The sequence below is a fragment of the Zonotrichia albicollis genome, chromosome 2 (genome assembly GCF_047830755.1).
Source record: "Zonotrichia albicollis isolate bZonAlb1 chromosome 2, bZonAlb1.hap1, whole genome shotgun sequence".
Classification (NCBI taxonomy): domain Eukaryota; kingdom Metazoa; phylum Chordata; class Aves; order Passeriformes; family Passerellidae; genus Zonotrichia; species Zonotrichia albicollis.
The window spans coordinates 61,373,937-61,390,520 of NC_133820.1; the positions used below are offsets into that span (position 1 = coordinate 61,373,937).

Below are 16,584 nucleotides of genomic sequence, written 5' to 3' on the forward strand. Positions count from 1 at the left end.
ACCTGAACTCTGGGGACCTGTGTTAAGTTCCACAGCTTGATAGATCTGTTTCTTATCTGTAGTTTGGTCTGTAATAGTTCAAAGATGTTGAAATTCCTGTGTCCTGCCCCCTCCCCTTAGTGCATATATTCTGCCTCTTGGACAATGCTAAATGAGCACCAGAGGCTATGCTGCAGATGGTATTTTCACTGTTTCTCTGCCAGAAGACGGAGGAGCTGACTGGCAGAGACAGTTAGGTACTCATTACTACCCCATAGGAAAGGAATTTTCTTTGATCCATCTTTACAATCTTGTAAGAATCTGTGGCTGATTGCTTCACACCCAGTGTTTTTCCAAGTCCTTTCTAGAGAGTGTGTGATCTAATAACAGCAGTCTCTATCACGAAAAATTGCTTGGTTGAACTCTGTTCCCAGGATTCTTCGCTGCAGCCGCACACCAGTTCTCTATAAAGCTTTGACTGAAGGCTCCATGACGGCTCAAATGGAGTCCTCCAATTTTAGTTAAGAACAAGCAGTTCCCAGGTTAACCCAGGAAGAAGAGAGACTAAACTCAGACTACACTGTGGGCTGCCACAGGGGTTGACTGGAGCACTGAGTTCCCTCAGCAATTTTCTTGTCAGGTTTACAGCATGCACGTGCTGGTACTGTAATGTTATCAGTTCTCCCAAGCAAGATGGGGCAAGTCCCAAGACTGAGTCCTGTTTGGAGTGTAGGGGACATTCCCTGTTGATGCAGGTTTCTCCCAGAGAGAGCAGTTTGGAGTGGTCCAAAGGAGACAAGTGAGGGTAGTTCAGATCTGAGTGCTGCAGAGAATCAGAGCTCCCCTGCTCAAGCCCACTGCCTACTGTTTGACACATGTAGGTAGGTGTATTCTCAGGGTATCTGTATTTCAGGGTACATAATAATGGACTGGAACTGGCATTGAATTACTGCCTGGAGTAGCTGAAAGCTGAGAAACTCTGTTTCCAAATGCATGCTGTAATTTAAAAACTAATTGTGTGGTTCCAAACTCATTGGGATTGGTTTTGCTCATTTCTACTGGATTAGTCATCACTTAAAGTTATGCCCCTCCTTAGGTAACTTTCGTAGTGGGAGAGAGGGGTCCAATTGCAGAAGTCAGAGGAAGAGCTGGAACAGAACTTCACTTGGGATTTGCAGGGCTGTCTCTGACAGAGAAGTTTTCTGGCCAACCTATTGAAAGAAACTACAGAAACTCTCATTCCTGGATGAAACCTTTCTCAGATGACTAAAAGAACAAAATAGTTGCAGTCACATTCTCTAACTCAGTAATTACTGTTGTGTCTGGTTCATAATTTCTCTGTTTCCCCATATTATAGTCCTTCTATAGAATGAGATGACACAGCCACCAGGATATTGGAGGCATTGCTGCAATGTCTGCACAAAGAGCAAGCTACCTTCAAGCCACATGCCAGCCTTTGCATTTGATATGCATCTATCTATCCATCTATCTATCTATCTATCTATCTATCTATCTATCTATCTATCTATCTATACCTGGCAGCATTTATTTGTATTTGCAGCCTCCCCTTTCTAATCTCAGAGGTGGGATAGCAACAGTGCTACATTTGCAGTATTTAGGAATCTAAAATATATGTAATACCATAAAGAAAGGAGGCCTGCTAGTGTTCTAAACCTCTGTGTTCCTTAACAGAAAGTTCATTATTTTCAACTTTCCTCAGAGGGGAAAGTTAGAATATTCTCAGTGGGGTAGTTAGAATAACAAACACAATCTGAGTGTGTAATTAGAGTAGAATGCAAGAAAAAGCTTTATTTCATACTTCCTCCTCACAGACCTAAATATAAGATTTAAAACACTTAAGTGCTATTTTTCTTAACAGCTGTAGAAACCATGTTTCATGGTAGAGTTCCATATTTCTTGGGGGTTGTTACAATGGAATTTTTCTTATATTTGTGACAAGCCAAAACACTTATTACATCAAAGTAAAAGGCTGGGTTTTTTTTTCCTTACAGACTTGCATCGTGGGGAAACATTGGAACATGGGATTATCTTAATAATTTTGAAAGTGAAAAGTCTTATGTTTATCCCAGATGTTGTGGGCATGATCCTTGTGATGCAAGTTCTTAAAGAAAGCAGCACAAAACAGAGAAATGGAAAAGAGGGTGGGAAATGCTGCTGAAACTTATAAGGAAAACCAAGCAAATGCAGATATACATGTTAAGCAAAAGGTTTAATATACTTTATATTGTTGTAGTTCTAGAAATGGAAGGATAAATTTATACTTTTCTCTTTCTTTTTCCTGCTAATGATGAGCATACACATAAAATCAGACATAGTATGTAAGTTTTTACTTAGTTGGCATCAGAATTATTATTCTTGAGGCTGGTAACTTATTTAGTGAGTTGGAATGTCAGCAACAAGCAGTTGTACTGTAAAGCACACAACAAGCTGTTGTTCATGCTTGTGCCTCATTTTCCCTTCTCTTGTGATATCAGGGGTGTGTGTTTAGAAAACACATAAAGCAGGTTGAGAACTGCAAAGAAGTCTGGCTAACATGTTTCTACTGCGAGACTTTTAAAGGAAAGTGTGAGGTCTGCTACCAAGTTACTGTGATATAGATGTGCTTGCCTGAGCTTGCAGTGGGAGTTTATTGCTGTGAAAAGGTTTCCATTCATCTTCACTATCACTTCCCTGGCATATTTAAGTATCCTATTGTAACCACTTGACCTTGAAGAAAAGAATGCCATAGATCTAAAGGTTGCAGTGTTTTGAAGAAAGATCCAAGTTGGGTCCCGTGCTGTTCGGCCTTGCTGGATTAAAAATAGTTCATGGCTGACTTGGACTCTGCACCATTTTTCTCCAGGGAGGTCAGTGCATATTGAATGGTTGGGTTGTTAGTAGGGGTCTGTGTGAAAAGTATTTGATGGGAAAATGTGTAGAAATAGACCTGGCTGGAATTCATGTTTACATGTGGCCAGCATGAAAGGAATTGTTACATAGGGACACTAGGAGTTACACTCAAAATCATGTTTAAGAGCAAAGAAGCACACCTTATATGTCAAGAACTTTTTGTTTCTTGCTACTATAGTTGAAATGTGAAATTCTAATAATTATCAATACAGACCTAATTGTTACAGAAAAAAGAAAGAATATCATTGCACTGAAAATTTTCTACACACTGCTGAGTTTCTGGTCCTATCACTGCTTGCCTTTTTGAGGCTTCTCTGGGTCTGAAGGGCAGCAGTTTAATTCTGGGGCATATGGGGGAACTTACAGCAAGTTGTTAACATGTGGTGTGCTTCACTAGGACTAATCTGACATTCCCATGTATGGTTTCTTCTTCCTTGTGCCAGGATTCACGTTGGGTCATTTTTTTGTTTACTAGCAAGGTTTCCCATTCTTGATCTTTCTTCTTTGGTCTGTGGCTCTGTTAAATCTAAATTTACTGTCTGAATCATGACATGTACGCACGTTAGAATCTACTTTTTCTTCTGTGCTGCCCCTAAAACCAGTTTTGTGCAGCTCCAGGTCTGCATGTCTTTAGCCAAATAGGGTGAGTCATTTTAGCTGTGGAGTCTCCGGTGCCAAGGCTGTGCTCCAGGTGCCATGCCTGTACTCCATGCTGCACCCCATGTCCACGCTCCTGGTCACACAGGTAGTTTAGGAAAGGCTATCCAAAGGTGCCGTGCGCTCTCTTGGGTAAGGGTTTGTGAGGGCTGGTCTAGAGATGAATTAGGTCTCTTGCTTTGGTGGATGAGGTTCCTGTTGGAGTGCTGGGTAACATTTCACAGAATAACAGGGCCAATTAAGTTGGAAGAGACCTCTGAGATCATTGAGTCCAACCCACGACTGAACACCACCATGTCAACCCCACCAGGGCAGTCTTTCATTAAGCACCTCCAAAGTCGGTGATGCCACCACCTCCCTGGCAGCCCGTTCCAACGGCTGGTTAAGAAGAATTAATGGCTAAGGAGAGCTGCGCTTACTGTGCTTGTTTGGGGCAGGTTGCTCACTCCCGGTCCCGGCGGCTGTCCCGTACGAGCGCCCCGGGAGCGCGGGAGCCGCGGGAGCCGCGGGAGCGCGGGGCGCTGCCTGTCCCGCTGCTGCCGCCAGAGGGCGCCGCGGCAGCCGAGCGCCTCCCCCCGCTGCCGGCGCTGGCGGCCGGTCCTGCCGGGAGGAGGGAACGGGAAGGCGGCAGCGCCAGCAGCAGCAGGAGGAGAAGGGCGGGCAGGCAGGCGGCGACCGCGGCACCGCCACCAGCCGGAGGCCGCTCGCCCGCGCTCCTGCGGCAGAGGCGGGCAGCCGGGCGCACCGTGCCCTCCGCCACCGACCGCGCCGTGCGGCTCCGCGGCCCCCGCCAAGATGTCTCGGGAGCCCGGCTGCAGCCGCTGGCTCCTCTTCGCTGCCTGCGCGCACCTCGTCTTCCTTCTCCCGCCGCTCCGCGCCCGGGGTGAGTGGCGGGGGCCGGGCCGGGACGCCATGGCGAGGTGAAGGGAGGAGACCCGGGACGCTCGGCCCCTCCGAGGAGGGGATGGCAGGGAGGAGGGCACGGAGAGCTCGAAGTGGCGCCGGAGCCGCCGCCGCCGCTGTTTTTCCCGGCGGGCGGAGAGCCGAGGTGCCCCGTTCCCGAAGTTTGTTGGCGATCCGGGCTGGAGCGCGGCCGGGCGGCGCGGGGTCCCTGAGCGGCCCCGGCTGCGGGGGCAGCGCCGGGAGCGCCTCCCGCCCCCGGGGCGGCGTGCGGGGCCAGGGGTGCGGGCAGGGACAGCCCGCTCCGGGAAACCGGCCCTGGGAGCCGGAACAGCTGCGCGGGGCTGCCGAGCCCAGCGCGGAGCACTCGCGCTTGTGACTGCGCCGCACGGAAGGGGTGCTCTGCTCGGGGCGGGGGGAAAGGTAAAACCGCCCGCCCAAAATGCCAGCCGAGAGCAAGGAAATACATTACTGTGTAGTAGAGATGTTCTTCATGTGTCTGGTCAGAAGATGAAAGGAGAAGGATTATTAGAATGTCAGAGACTGGGCTGCTACAGGCTCCTGGAGTTGGGAGCTGTTGGCGTGAGTGTAAGAGGCAGAAGTAAATGTTTACATCTGTTCTACGTCTCATTATTTCTATTCCTGAATGTTTCCATCTTTTTCAGCACAGCCCTGTCAGCTTATTGTGAGCCTTTGGATTTTATTCTCTGCCACTACTATGGCTTGTACATCAAAGTCATGCAGGGGAAAACTGGTGTCAATAAATCACATTTCCAGCAAAGTAAAACTGTGATATTTTGGTTTTCCTTCTGCTAAACACTTTTCCTTTCACAGACACAGCTTAGTTTTTGGAGAGCGCTAATACTCTACAGCTCTTCCTTTAGCTGCATTTCATTCTTTCCAGGATGAGTAGTTTTGCTCCAGTAAGGTACTATAGCACTTCTGATGGCAAACAGATTGTAATCACAGTCAGAGAATAGCAGATTCAGTTTTTCCCTTATCTGTATTTTTTGTACATGCATAGATACCTACCTACATGCAGGTAGAAAGCAGAAATGGAAACCCTTGTGTTCTTGGTTTGCGGGTCTTGATTAATCCTTGTATGGGATTTATTCACCAGAAGCTTTCTGCAGTATCATGGTTTTCTTTTGGTTTTTAATACCCATTTTTGTTACTGATCTGTCCTTTCACAAATATCCCATGCTTTTGAGATGGCCTGGATAATAAATTTGTTCTTTGAAAACAGAAATAATTGGAATTGCCTTCCACAGAAGCAAACAGTTCGTCTGTCAGTAGTTATTTCATAAATTCCAGCTTGCAAGTGGCAGCTTACAGAATGGAAAAATGTATTCAGATGATTTTGTATGGACTAACTTCTAGGCAATCAGAAGGGATCATGATGATGCTTTTTCTTCTACTGTTTTTGCTTGCCTTTTATAAAGACAGTGATGTACACAGCACTCATTTAGCCATTCCAGTGGTTCAAAGTGGTGATTTCAGCTGCCTTCTTCCCATATGTGCCATTTGTGTAAAGAAATACAAGTAGTTGCTTTTATTTTATGAAAAGCTTCAGATGCTGCAAATTTGCTTGCATCAGCCTCTCCTCTTCCTCCTCCCCCTGCTCTCTCCCCATTTTGTGCTGATGAATCTGTAATACATTCTTATCTGGCTAGACCAGAGTCTTTGATGCTGATAGGGTGGCAACAGTGAAGAAATATTATAAAAACTTGCATATAAATACACAGAACTAATTTATAGTGCTCACAGGCTGTCTCATAATGGAAGATCCCATCTCTTTGACTGACAATATCAGTGCCGATTGTGTCTGCAATCATGTCAATTCATATAACCTTATGTTCTTTGAAAACTTGTAAGGGGGAAGGAACCCAACCAAAACAAAAATAGCCTTTCATTAAATTATTATGAGGAGTGTAAAGAAATGCTGTTTTAAATGTTTTCTCTACTGCATACAATGTAATCACTGGCTGTCATTATTTGAAGTGTTTTTTTTTATCACAGTTTTGCCATACATTGTCATAGAATTGTTACTTCTTTGTAGCTCATTGAAACTGACCCACAGCTCAGCGAGGTGATTGGAACAACACTGGGGTCAGTCAACCTTGAATCAGACTGTGAAAGAGGAATATAACAGGAGTATTGCTTTTCTGTCTCAGGTGGATTAGTCTGTGAAAGCAAAGAGTTAACTCCTCAGTTTTAACATCCCTGGTACTTCAAGGACATATAATTTTAAACATTTGGAAGTTGTTTATGCATGAAAGAGTATTACCAAAGAAAGGATTGCTTCTACATATAAAATGTGACCTTGTATAATTGTATGTATTTATACAGTGTATTGTGTTTTAATGCTGCAGTGTTTACATCCATTTTTCTATGCTGCACATATTCCTGCAGTTTGGTTGCTGAACAATAAAAACAACTGCTGAGTTTTACATTCTAGTGCTATAAGCAAGTCTATTTACTTATTAGACTTTTAATGGAAGTAATGGAACAATTGACAAAAATAAATAAGAATTGAACAGGAATTCTCATATTACATGTCCAGGTTTTGAATGGATCCAAAAATGTTTTCTAGCTTTTCCAGTGGATTCTAGTCATGCTCTCAAAAGACATAAAGATAAGATTGGTGGTAATATAGAGCTTTAAAGTCTGTCTAAAATTTCTTTCCTTATCCTCAGTTCTTGGCCATTTAGCAAAAGGAGGGGAGGACTGGTGATTGACAGGTTCTGCTTCTGTCTGCTTGTGCCAGATGACACAATGTTAATGCACAACATGTGTCAACCTTCAGAGTACACAATGCATTAAATAATGAAGTGGCAAATACAAGATTACAGTTGCATTTAAGATGGTGCCTTGCTGGTTTTTTCCTGCTTTGGATAGCTTTGTTTGCAAGAAACTGTATAGTTAATCACCCTGGTCTTTTGGTTACTGTGATAGCTACAGGGCTTGTACTTTTACCAGCTTGTAAGTTTCTTCCTGCAATGAATTTTCTCTGTGGTCTGTGGCAAGTCCAGCTGAGGTATGCTTACTTTGTATTAGGAAACACAAAAGGGGCTTGGGGAAATTCTGGATTTTTCAAAGGTACCTCTAGTTCCAGAGATTGATATGTGTTTTAGGGAGTTATACTGAAAGAAATCCATTACAGTTGTCTGAATTAATAATGATGTTTGGGCATGAAAAGTTACTGGTTTGTTATAGTAGCATCTGATAGCTCCTAGACATAGGTCATCCTTCTTTGTGCATGTATGCCTTGCACACAACAAAAATATGTCCTTCTCACAGAGAATTTATACTTTCTGCCTGTGTTGTACAAGTGACCTAGCCATGAGCTGCATCTGGAGTTAGAATTTTTCTATCAGTGGTCCACTCCTGGGAACATCTTTTTCAGAAACCTCTTGAAAGTGAATTGTATGTGAATGAATTAATCTTGGAGTTGTCCATTTGTTCCAAGGCACTGTATTTTCTACCTACCCTGTGATCCCTTTGTTGATATGTTGTAGGCCAGATAAATTTACCATGTTCTTTTCCTGCTGCCCTTTTCCCAGTAAATCCTTGGAAGAGGATATTTATTTCCATGCTGAGAGAACAGGTTGCTTAGCCAGAAGAGTCTTGGCCACAGCTGACTGCTGAAGACTGCTTTATCAAATTAGATGTGCAAAACAGATTTGCCAATCAGGTGGAAGAGTGTTGCTAAGATAAATTCATACAGTCTCTGTGCATGAAAAACTTCACTACTGTCGGGTGAAAACTCTTGAGGCTTTTTTGGTGGTGTCTTCAGGGGTCTGTTAGTCTCTTTTGTGAATGGTTCTTCAGTAGTTTAAAAATAGTCTGAACAGTTCTTGTCTTATTAAAATGTATTAGCTGGAAAGAGTCTTCCTGATATACTTAATGTAAAAGATACCAAGTCATTTTAATGTGTTTAATTGTTGAAAAAGGAGGGGAAGCTGCCTTAGTGAAGTCACAGGGAATAAGAATAATGATATAGCAAGGGACTTTAGCATTCATTGCCTGTATTGGTTTGTTGGATAAATTATATGTGTGAGTGTTGAAATTGCACTGTGTGACAGAGTCAGAGCTGGTTGGTTTTCAAGGCTCTTCTACAACAATGATCCATCCCCACATGCAGGAAGGCAGGCAAAGATGGCAGGAGGCCCACATGCACAAACAGGAGCTCCTGACAAAGCTCAAACATAAAAAAGGAAGTGCACAAGAGATGGAAATACAGTCAGGTAACATGGAGACACTGTCTGAGAGTGCAGGTATGCCATTAGGAAAGCCAGGGCCCACCAGGAGTTGAACCTGGTGAGAGATTCAACTTGTGAAATATAAGAAAAAGGGCTCCTTCAGGTGTATCAGCAAAAAGGAGACTAGGGAAAATAATAATGGGCCTTCTTGTGAATGGAGGAAGGGTTAAAAGAAGGACATGAAAGAGGGCAAGGAACATGGAACCTTCTTTGCCTTGATCGATATTATTAAGACTCACCTTCAGCAAACCCAGGCCACTGAGAAAGTCTGGAGTACTCTCACTGGGGGAGGACTGGTTTAGGGAACATTTAAACAAACTGGACATGCAGAAGTCCACAGGACCTGATGGCAGGCTCATACAAGTGCTGGTGGAGTTTGATGTCAGTGCAAGACTTGATAATCTTTGAAAGGTGATGGTGACTGGGGGAGATTCCTCAGGACTAGAAGAACATTGCCCTAGTCTTCTAGGAGGGCAAGGATAAGTTGGCTAGTTGTACCTCAGTCTCTGGGGAGGTGGTGGAGAAAATAATACTCAGTATCACTGCCAAACAAGGAAGGACAAGACAAACATGTGAAGGACAAGAGGGTGACTGGGAGAAGTCACCATGTTTTTATGAATGGACAGTCATGTTTAACCAACCCAAAGGACTTCTGTGATGACATGGCTGCCTTCATGAATGTGGGGAAAACACACATGGGTGTTGTTCATCTCAACTTCAGCAAGGAGTTTGAGCTCAATCCTGTCTCCTGTAATGTCACAACAAACTGATGGAAGTATGGACCATATTTTTGGACAGTGAAGTGGACAGAAAGCTGTCTGACTTGGGCTCACGGGCTCTGATGAGCAGCATGGTGGCTCCAGTAGTGTTTAACCTTTCATTAATGACAACGGGATGTGCACCCTCAGGGAATTTGCAGAGGATACACAATGTGCAGGGGGAGTTGATGTACCAGCTAGTGGTGCTGCCATTCAGAGGGAGCTCAGCAGGCTGGAGAAGCGGGCAGACAGGAGACTTGGGAAACTGGGTTCAGTGAAGGGAAATACAAAGCCCAGCCCTGACAAGGAGGCACTCCATGCTGCATTGCACATGGGGGGCACATTGTCTGGGAAACAACTTTGCAGGGACGGACTTGAGAGTCCAGGCATGCAGCAAACTGCTCATGCACCAGTAGTGTGCCATTGTGCCATTGTGAGGGGCTGCTGCAGGGGGAAGAGTTGGCAGCAGGGCAAGGGAGGTGACCCCTCCTGTCTGCTCAGCACTGGTGTGACACATCTGGGGTGCTGCATCCACATCTGGGCTCTCCAGTACAAGAGAGACATGGACATACTGGAGTGAGTCCTGCAAAGGACCATGAACATCATTAATAGATGACAAGGAGAGGCTGAAGGAGCTGAGGCTGTTTAGCTTGGAGAAAAAAGGTTCAAGGAGAAGTTCCAATATGTAAATACCTGGTGGGATGCAATAAAGAAGACAGAGCCAGAGTGTGGTACTTAACAGGACATGAATCAGTTTACACAAATTGAAATACAGGAAATTTTGTTTGAACATGATTACTTCTTTCTTTGTTTTTTGTTTATTTTGTTGTTTGGGTTTTTTTTTTTTTTTTTTAATCGAAGAATGACCACTGGAAGAGGTTGCTCAGAGAGTTTATGCAGTCTGTTGTAGGAAATAATCAAAACCTAACTAGACAAGTTAGGTCTTGAGGATCCAGTTCTGGAGGGTTGAACTAAATGACCATTAGGGATCCTTTCCAACCTCAACAAATCTTTGGTTCTGTAATACCAGGATGAATAGGTTGTTTAATTAATTCCCTGAAGAGCTTTATCTGTGCTCTCAAAGATGTGGTGTGAAATAGGTGATCTGATTATTGTTTGATTTGTTTGAAGGATCATGTGTGTTAATATTTTATAAAGCTTAGGAGCAGTGTGCATGGGTTATTGAATGCACTGTGGTGACAGAGGCAGCATCTCTTGTCAGTCACAGTTGTCTTAGGTTTCATGTGTCATTCCTCAGGTGCACAGTTTAAAAACTGAAAATAGGCTTGTGAATAAGCTGAATTTATGACGTGACACTTCTTCAGGTTAATGCTACATAATTAATACATTTCCTGGAATAAGGATGTTATGTGTTAATCTTATAATTAGAATTGTGCCAAGAGAAGGTATGGATCTGGTTTGTGTAGGGGAAGTTATTCCTTTTCTGAATCTGTAAATACTGCTATATTGGGAGGCAAGGAGGAAAATGACCTTGAGGTTTGCTCAGTTGGTTGGTTCCTGGTGCTCATAACATGGATTCAGTCCCTGTACTGGCCATTCCTTTGAGAGTTGTGGGTCCCTTCCAAGTTAGAATATTCTGTGATTCTGATTTATGACCACCATGAGTCTGCTGTGTTAGGATGATTTTTGGGATGTCTGGATCTAGCTGTGTGGTTTGAGATGCAGGGTAATCAGGACCTGAGATGTCACTGTGAACCTCAGCTCCTGGACACTTGATGAAATTTGATCTCCACCTGGAAGAGCATAAGGATGTAGATGTTCAGAGATGGGGCACCCTAGACCCAGGACAATCTTGTCTTGCTGTCCTGTAGTGTAGGTTTCTAGTGCATCAGGGGAATGGTAATGGCTAACAATTTGCTCTGAAGTCAATTTCAAGCAATAAATAATTTAAATTTGTCGTGAGACAATCCAGTTGAATCTGTTTTCTGCCCCAGTTTTTAAGAAAGCCATCAATTTGACCATGAAGAATAGTGTCTTGAATTCCTTCCAAATTGTAACAATTTGCTTTCATTTGCATCTCTTTAGTGCTTTTAAGAAAAGGATTTCTTAAGAAGAATCTTAGCAAGGCTTTCTTATGTTAAATGGAACTACTTTTACAAATGAGCAGGCTGTGACAAATTAGGTGACTACATCAACAACAAAAAAAGTAGCACCAGAACCCATTTTATGATTACCTTTTCTAATACAAACCAGAAATGTAAGCAAAGGGTGGCGTCACTATAAATCGTTTAAGACAAAGCTACTTCTGCGCAGATTAGTTCTGTGGGGTCTCTGTTCTTTTTGTAAACATTTATTTGGGTCTCATACCTTTTCAAGTTAGAATGTTGTTTAAAGGTGGCATTTAAAGTCTGTGATGGGCATCTTCACTTTTGATAGAAATTTCTGTCAGCCGCTGTAAGTTTCTGTAGTTCCAAGAGAAGCTTTGGTAATCCAAACTTTAACCTAAAAACCAGTGCACTGCAGGTCTCCCGTGTGGTAGCACATCAGGCTGTTACCAAGTGAGCTACTGGAGTGAACAGATTTTATTTTTATAACGGACTTATTTGCCTTGAAGCCAAGAAAAATTGGCTTCATATCAGAGTGATTTTTTCCAGGGATGGTGTGGGACTTGTCAGGCAGCAAATGTATAAATTCTATGAGAAGAGACTCTCATGTTCACAAAGATTATTACAAATACAGTATGATTTAATGTGAAAAATCTACCTAAATGATGGGGGAGAGAGGGAGGTTAGTTTTTTTTTTTTTTTTGCTGCAGAACTTTATCAGTTGTGAAAGTGAGCTCCTGTAATACGAAAGAAGTCTGTTTTTTCTTTCAGCTTTTGCTGTAAGTGTAGTTTCTGAAGGTACAGAAGATGAGACTGAACTTCCAGTGCTGCAGGTAATAAATTTTAGTTGCTAGAGCAGGAACATTTTACAGACATTATAAAATAAACTGGAGTAGGCCTTAGCAAAAAGCCTAAAATCTGTGGCATTGATTATTTTAATTATTGACTTCAGTAGTACCAAATTTCATGTGTTGCCTTTCTGTTCTAGGTCATATAAGTTCTTAGTGCTATTGCTGTTGAGAAAAGTTTATGAGTATATAACCGTTATTAATTCCAAGTTTTTGAGTATATAAACTTTATTAATTCAAATTAATTCATTTTCCTTCCTTCTTGGTTTTGTTAAATATAGAATACATGGAGAGGGAAATGGCTGACTCTCTGCCAAATTAGCATTTTTACATATTGCCACTCAGGTCACGGCTCAAGCAAAGCTCGTGTATGAAATTTCAAATTAACCACATGAGGAGATCTAATGGTCAGTGCTAGCCCTAGCTTTGAATTGCATCCTGAGTGTTAGGTGTGTGTGCATGCATGTCCTTTCACAGACTTCTGACTACCATTTTTATAGGAGTACACATTTGTAACAGATATCTGTGTGTGTATAAAAGAAATGTAAGGGAGGAAAATAAAAAAAACTGGAATGAATCAATAGTTAGAATCTATAGCTGCCATTTAGATCTAGTGATTTTGACATCTCAAGTGCAATAGCAGTATAGTCAGAAGTATATATTTCGAAATAATTTTTGGTTTTGATGATGAGTGCTGTAACTACAGTAATTTTTCTAGGTGAAAAATATCCCTATTGCAAACTGCTGATCTGCCACAGTGTCTGGGAGACTCTGTTGTCATTCTGTTGTCATTACTGATAGATTGCTGTTTGTTAAATTCCATTACTGTCTCAATCCAGCTGTTACCTTCTTATATAGGAAACAATTTATGAAGGCTTTCCTAATATTTTAGAGTTTCAAAACCTCCCCTCAGACGAGATCAGAGGTGCTTCCTAGACCTCTTCAGGCCAAAATACCTTTTTATCCTTAAAAAAAAAATATTAACAGGACTATAACAGGCAACATGTGTTTTGTGTTTTAATAAAAGTAATTTTAAATATGGCTTATTCTTCACACAGTGTACCACAAAACACAAAGATTTTTGTTTGCATAGAAAATCAATTTTCCTGTGTTTTTTCTGATACAGGTTAGCTTTGAATGTTAGCTTTGCTATATAACAGCAGTGTTGTATATAGATATCAAAATAAGTTAATATTATAACACATCTTTTAAACTTTTTTGACCCAGGCAGCAGTAAAAGGATCATAAGAATGGATGCAGTTGCAGTAATTTTTGGAAAGGTTTTACAGATGGCTACCAGGGAAGTTGGAGCTTATTCATTTCAGTGTAAAAGTCAGAGGAAAGATCATCTGATGCAAGTAAAGCTAAAAGGATTGCATACATCTGATATTTAAAAAAAGGAAGAGGGCTCAGTATTTAGAAATAGAACTTGTCTCAAGGGTAGGAAAACATGTATGAGCTTATTACTGAGGAAATGTATGGCATTTCTATCTGAAAGTCTTAAAACACTGGAACCAAGGTAGGTCTTACAATATTCTTATGCAATTAGTAAAGATGAGTTTGATTCTCATGTGCACAAACCAAAGCACTGGGGTGCTGTCACCTGGGATAAATTGTGCAACAAATGAAGGCTCTGTTTTCCTTCCTACAACTTTCTAAGGCAGTGCAGAGATACCTGATGTTTGCCATACCTGAGTAAATTCCAGTGGAGTTATGTGCTACAACCTGTTGATATTTGTCTTGATATGAATTGCATTTGAGTCTTCCTTTAAGAATTGTCAGAAGATAGATTTGATGGCTAGAATTGATAGATTCCTTTAGTTTTGGGAGAAGCTTGATAGTAGATTAAATTAATAGAGTGTGTTGGGTTTTTTCCCCACACTGAACAGGTGTGTTTTTATTGTAGAACTCCATATTCCAAACCTAGTGCTCAGGAGATGCATAATAAAGAAAAAAAGACACTGTTAGTACTAATTTAAAGAGCTCTGGTATAAATTGATTAATGGAAAAGCATTTTCTCTTTTCTTACTCTTACTGTATTTTCTAAGTAATAGTATGCAAGCAAATAGGGTATCTCCTGCAATTCTTGATGATGAATAACATTTTACTTTATTTTTCATATTAGTTTTTGAGTTAAAACCTCTTTGTATACATTTATAATCTGATGAGTGCTGTGACTCCCCGTGTGCTTCTGTAGAAATATTTGAGGTTTTGTGTATATTCTTACTTGGTTTTTTTTTCTTTCTTTCTTCTAGAACTCTGAAAAAAGTAGAACAATTAGTAAAATAGGCAGAGGTAAGTAGAGTATAGGGCTGTTTCACAAATACTTTTTTTTTTCTTTGTTCATGTAGTCTCATCAAACAGAAAATTCTAAAAATTCTAAATCTTTAATTGTACTTGCAGTTCTTGTAATTAAGTTTTCTGTGAACATGTGCACTTGCACTGTAAAAAGGATGAATTGCTTTTCATAGTGCACTATAGTTTAAAATAAAATTTTTTGATACTTAGCTGTTCTTGTAACACTTTAAGATGAAACTGAATTTTACCATTCTGCTGGGCTCTAACTGTACTTGTAATAACTAAGGTTATTGTAAATTGCTTGTAACAAAATATAATTACTTTGTAATATCTAGAAGCAAGTATTTAAGCAACACGTCAAACATTAATAGGTAGAATAGTGGTAAACCATTTCTTGCTGCTGGACAAGTGATAAATAATGAAAATAAAAATTCTGCAAGGTCCTGCCTTCTCTGAAGAGCAGTCTGATGTTCTTCTGGCAAAAAGTTAACAGACCTGACTTGCATTCTCTGCACTGTAACTGTGGACTTTTCACTCTGCTAAACCCTCAGGACTTGGCTCTGCCTGTTCTAAAAGGACCCAGCTTAATTATGACTGTCTTCTGGCATTTCCTAATGTAATATTTGTCAATGCTGTGAGGGTATGAGGAGCACTGGAGAAAGTGAAGGTTTTGTGGTTTCTTTCCTATTACTACTGTTAAAAAAATGTGGTGAATTAGATGGACTGCTGGTCTGATGCAATACATCATTTTTTTTTGCCTCTTCGTAATAAAGTTATTTTGGTTTGAGGTTTGTTTTTCGGATTGTTTTTTGTTTTTTAGGTCTTTAACCCATTTCTATAGGTAAAATGTAAGGGCTTGAAACAGAATGTAGTTCTTGAGGGCTCTTAGTTCCTCTGATATTTCATTCTTCTCTTTGGAACTGTTATATACAGATCAGTAGCACTTTTGGAAATTAATCTTTCAAAAGACTGTTCTTTCTTTTGCTTCATTGGGTGTTTCTCAGTTTGGGAAACAATTGAGATGTTCAATATTGTAACTATTCTCTGTTGACATTTTCATACATTGAATATGTCTTTTTATTAAGTACTTTAAACTACCTATAGCACAGGAAACTATTTCCATTTGATTTAGGCATCAAAGTAGGTTTTATCTCACTCCTAGAAAGTATGCTGTTGTAGAATATCACAGGTGTTGTTAAATGTACCATAAGTGAAAGTAAGTATAGTTCGGATGCTTCCATATATGTAAATATATTGGTACTAAAACAGCAATTACTAAAAACAAGGTAGTGTTTGCTTTTTGTCTCTGTAGGTGTTTTTGGAGTTGTGCATGTAGATTTAGCCCTTTGACTCTCATTAGCATCAACAAAGTGTAGTTACAGTTTTCACACAGATTTTAATTTTTGCACAGGAAATCTAGCAAAGATCTTGCTAGGTAGCAATTAGTTGCTATTCAGAAGTTTTTATTATGCATGGGATTTTTAAGCAGTTTGTTTGGTGGTTCAGACCATGAACACTGTTGATTCCTACACTGTGTAGGAAAAATGTGAAATGAGTACTGATATCTAAACCAATGCTTTTTCCACCTCTGTAATATATCACCAGAAACTTCATACTATTTGACAATTGTCTTGATGAATAAGCTAATAAATTGATGGAAAATAATATTGAAGGAAAAGTAGAAAACCATCTAACTGCAGCTTTGAGCTGTCACAGGTCTAAATTAACAAATAACTGTTCAAAGCACCAAAGCAATGTAATCAATTCTCAGGTGTTGGACATAGCAATCTTCTCATAAGCTTAGTGCAATATTTGTGGTTACTACTCTTTCTTTTCTCAATGTTTTCCTTGAGATCCTTCTTCATGGGCTCAATTTTACTCTTTTTCCTTGTGATTACTTGAAAGT

General features: G+C 40.8%; 1 protein-coding gene across 3 annotated transcripts in view; it reads left to right on the forward strand.

Moving 5' to 3' along the window:
- The first annotated feature begins 4,200 nt into the window (after positions 1–4,200).
- The window catches only part of B3GLCT (beta 3-glucosyltransferase), a 45,779-nt gene continuing 33,395 nt past the window's right edge, over positions 4,201–16,584 (forward strand). For 2 of the 3 annotated variants that reach the window (XM_026790738.2, XM_074535301.1), the window contains exons 1-3: positions 4,201–4,429; positions 12,304–12,365; positions 14,636–14,675. In XM_026790738.2, the coding sequence (XP_026646539.1) occupies positions 4,342–4,429; positions 12,304–12,365; positions 14,636–14,675 (190 nt within the window). In that variant the 5' untranslated portion in view covers positions 4,201–4,341. The remainder of the gene's footprint in view (positions 4,430–12,303; positions 12,366–14,635; positions 14,676–16,584) is intronic. The other variant, XM_026790739.2, reaches the window with a different exon arrangement.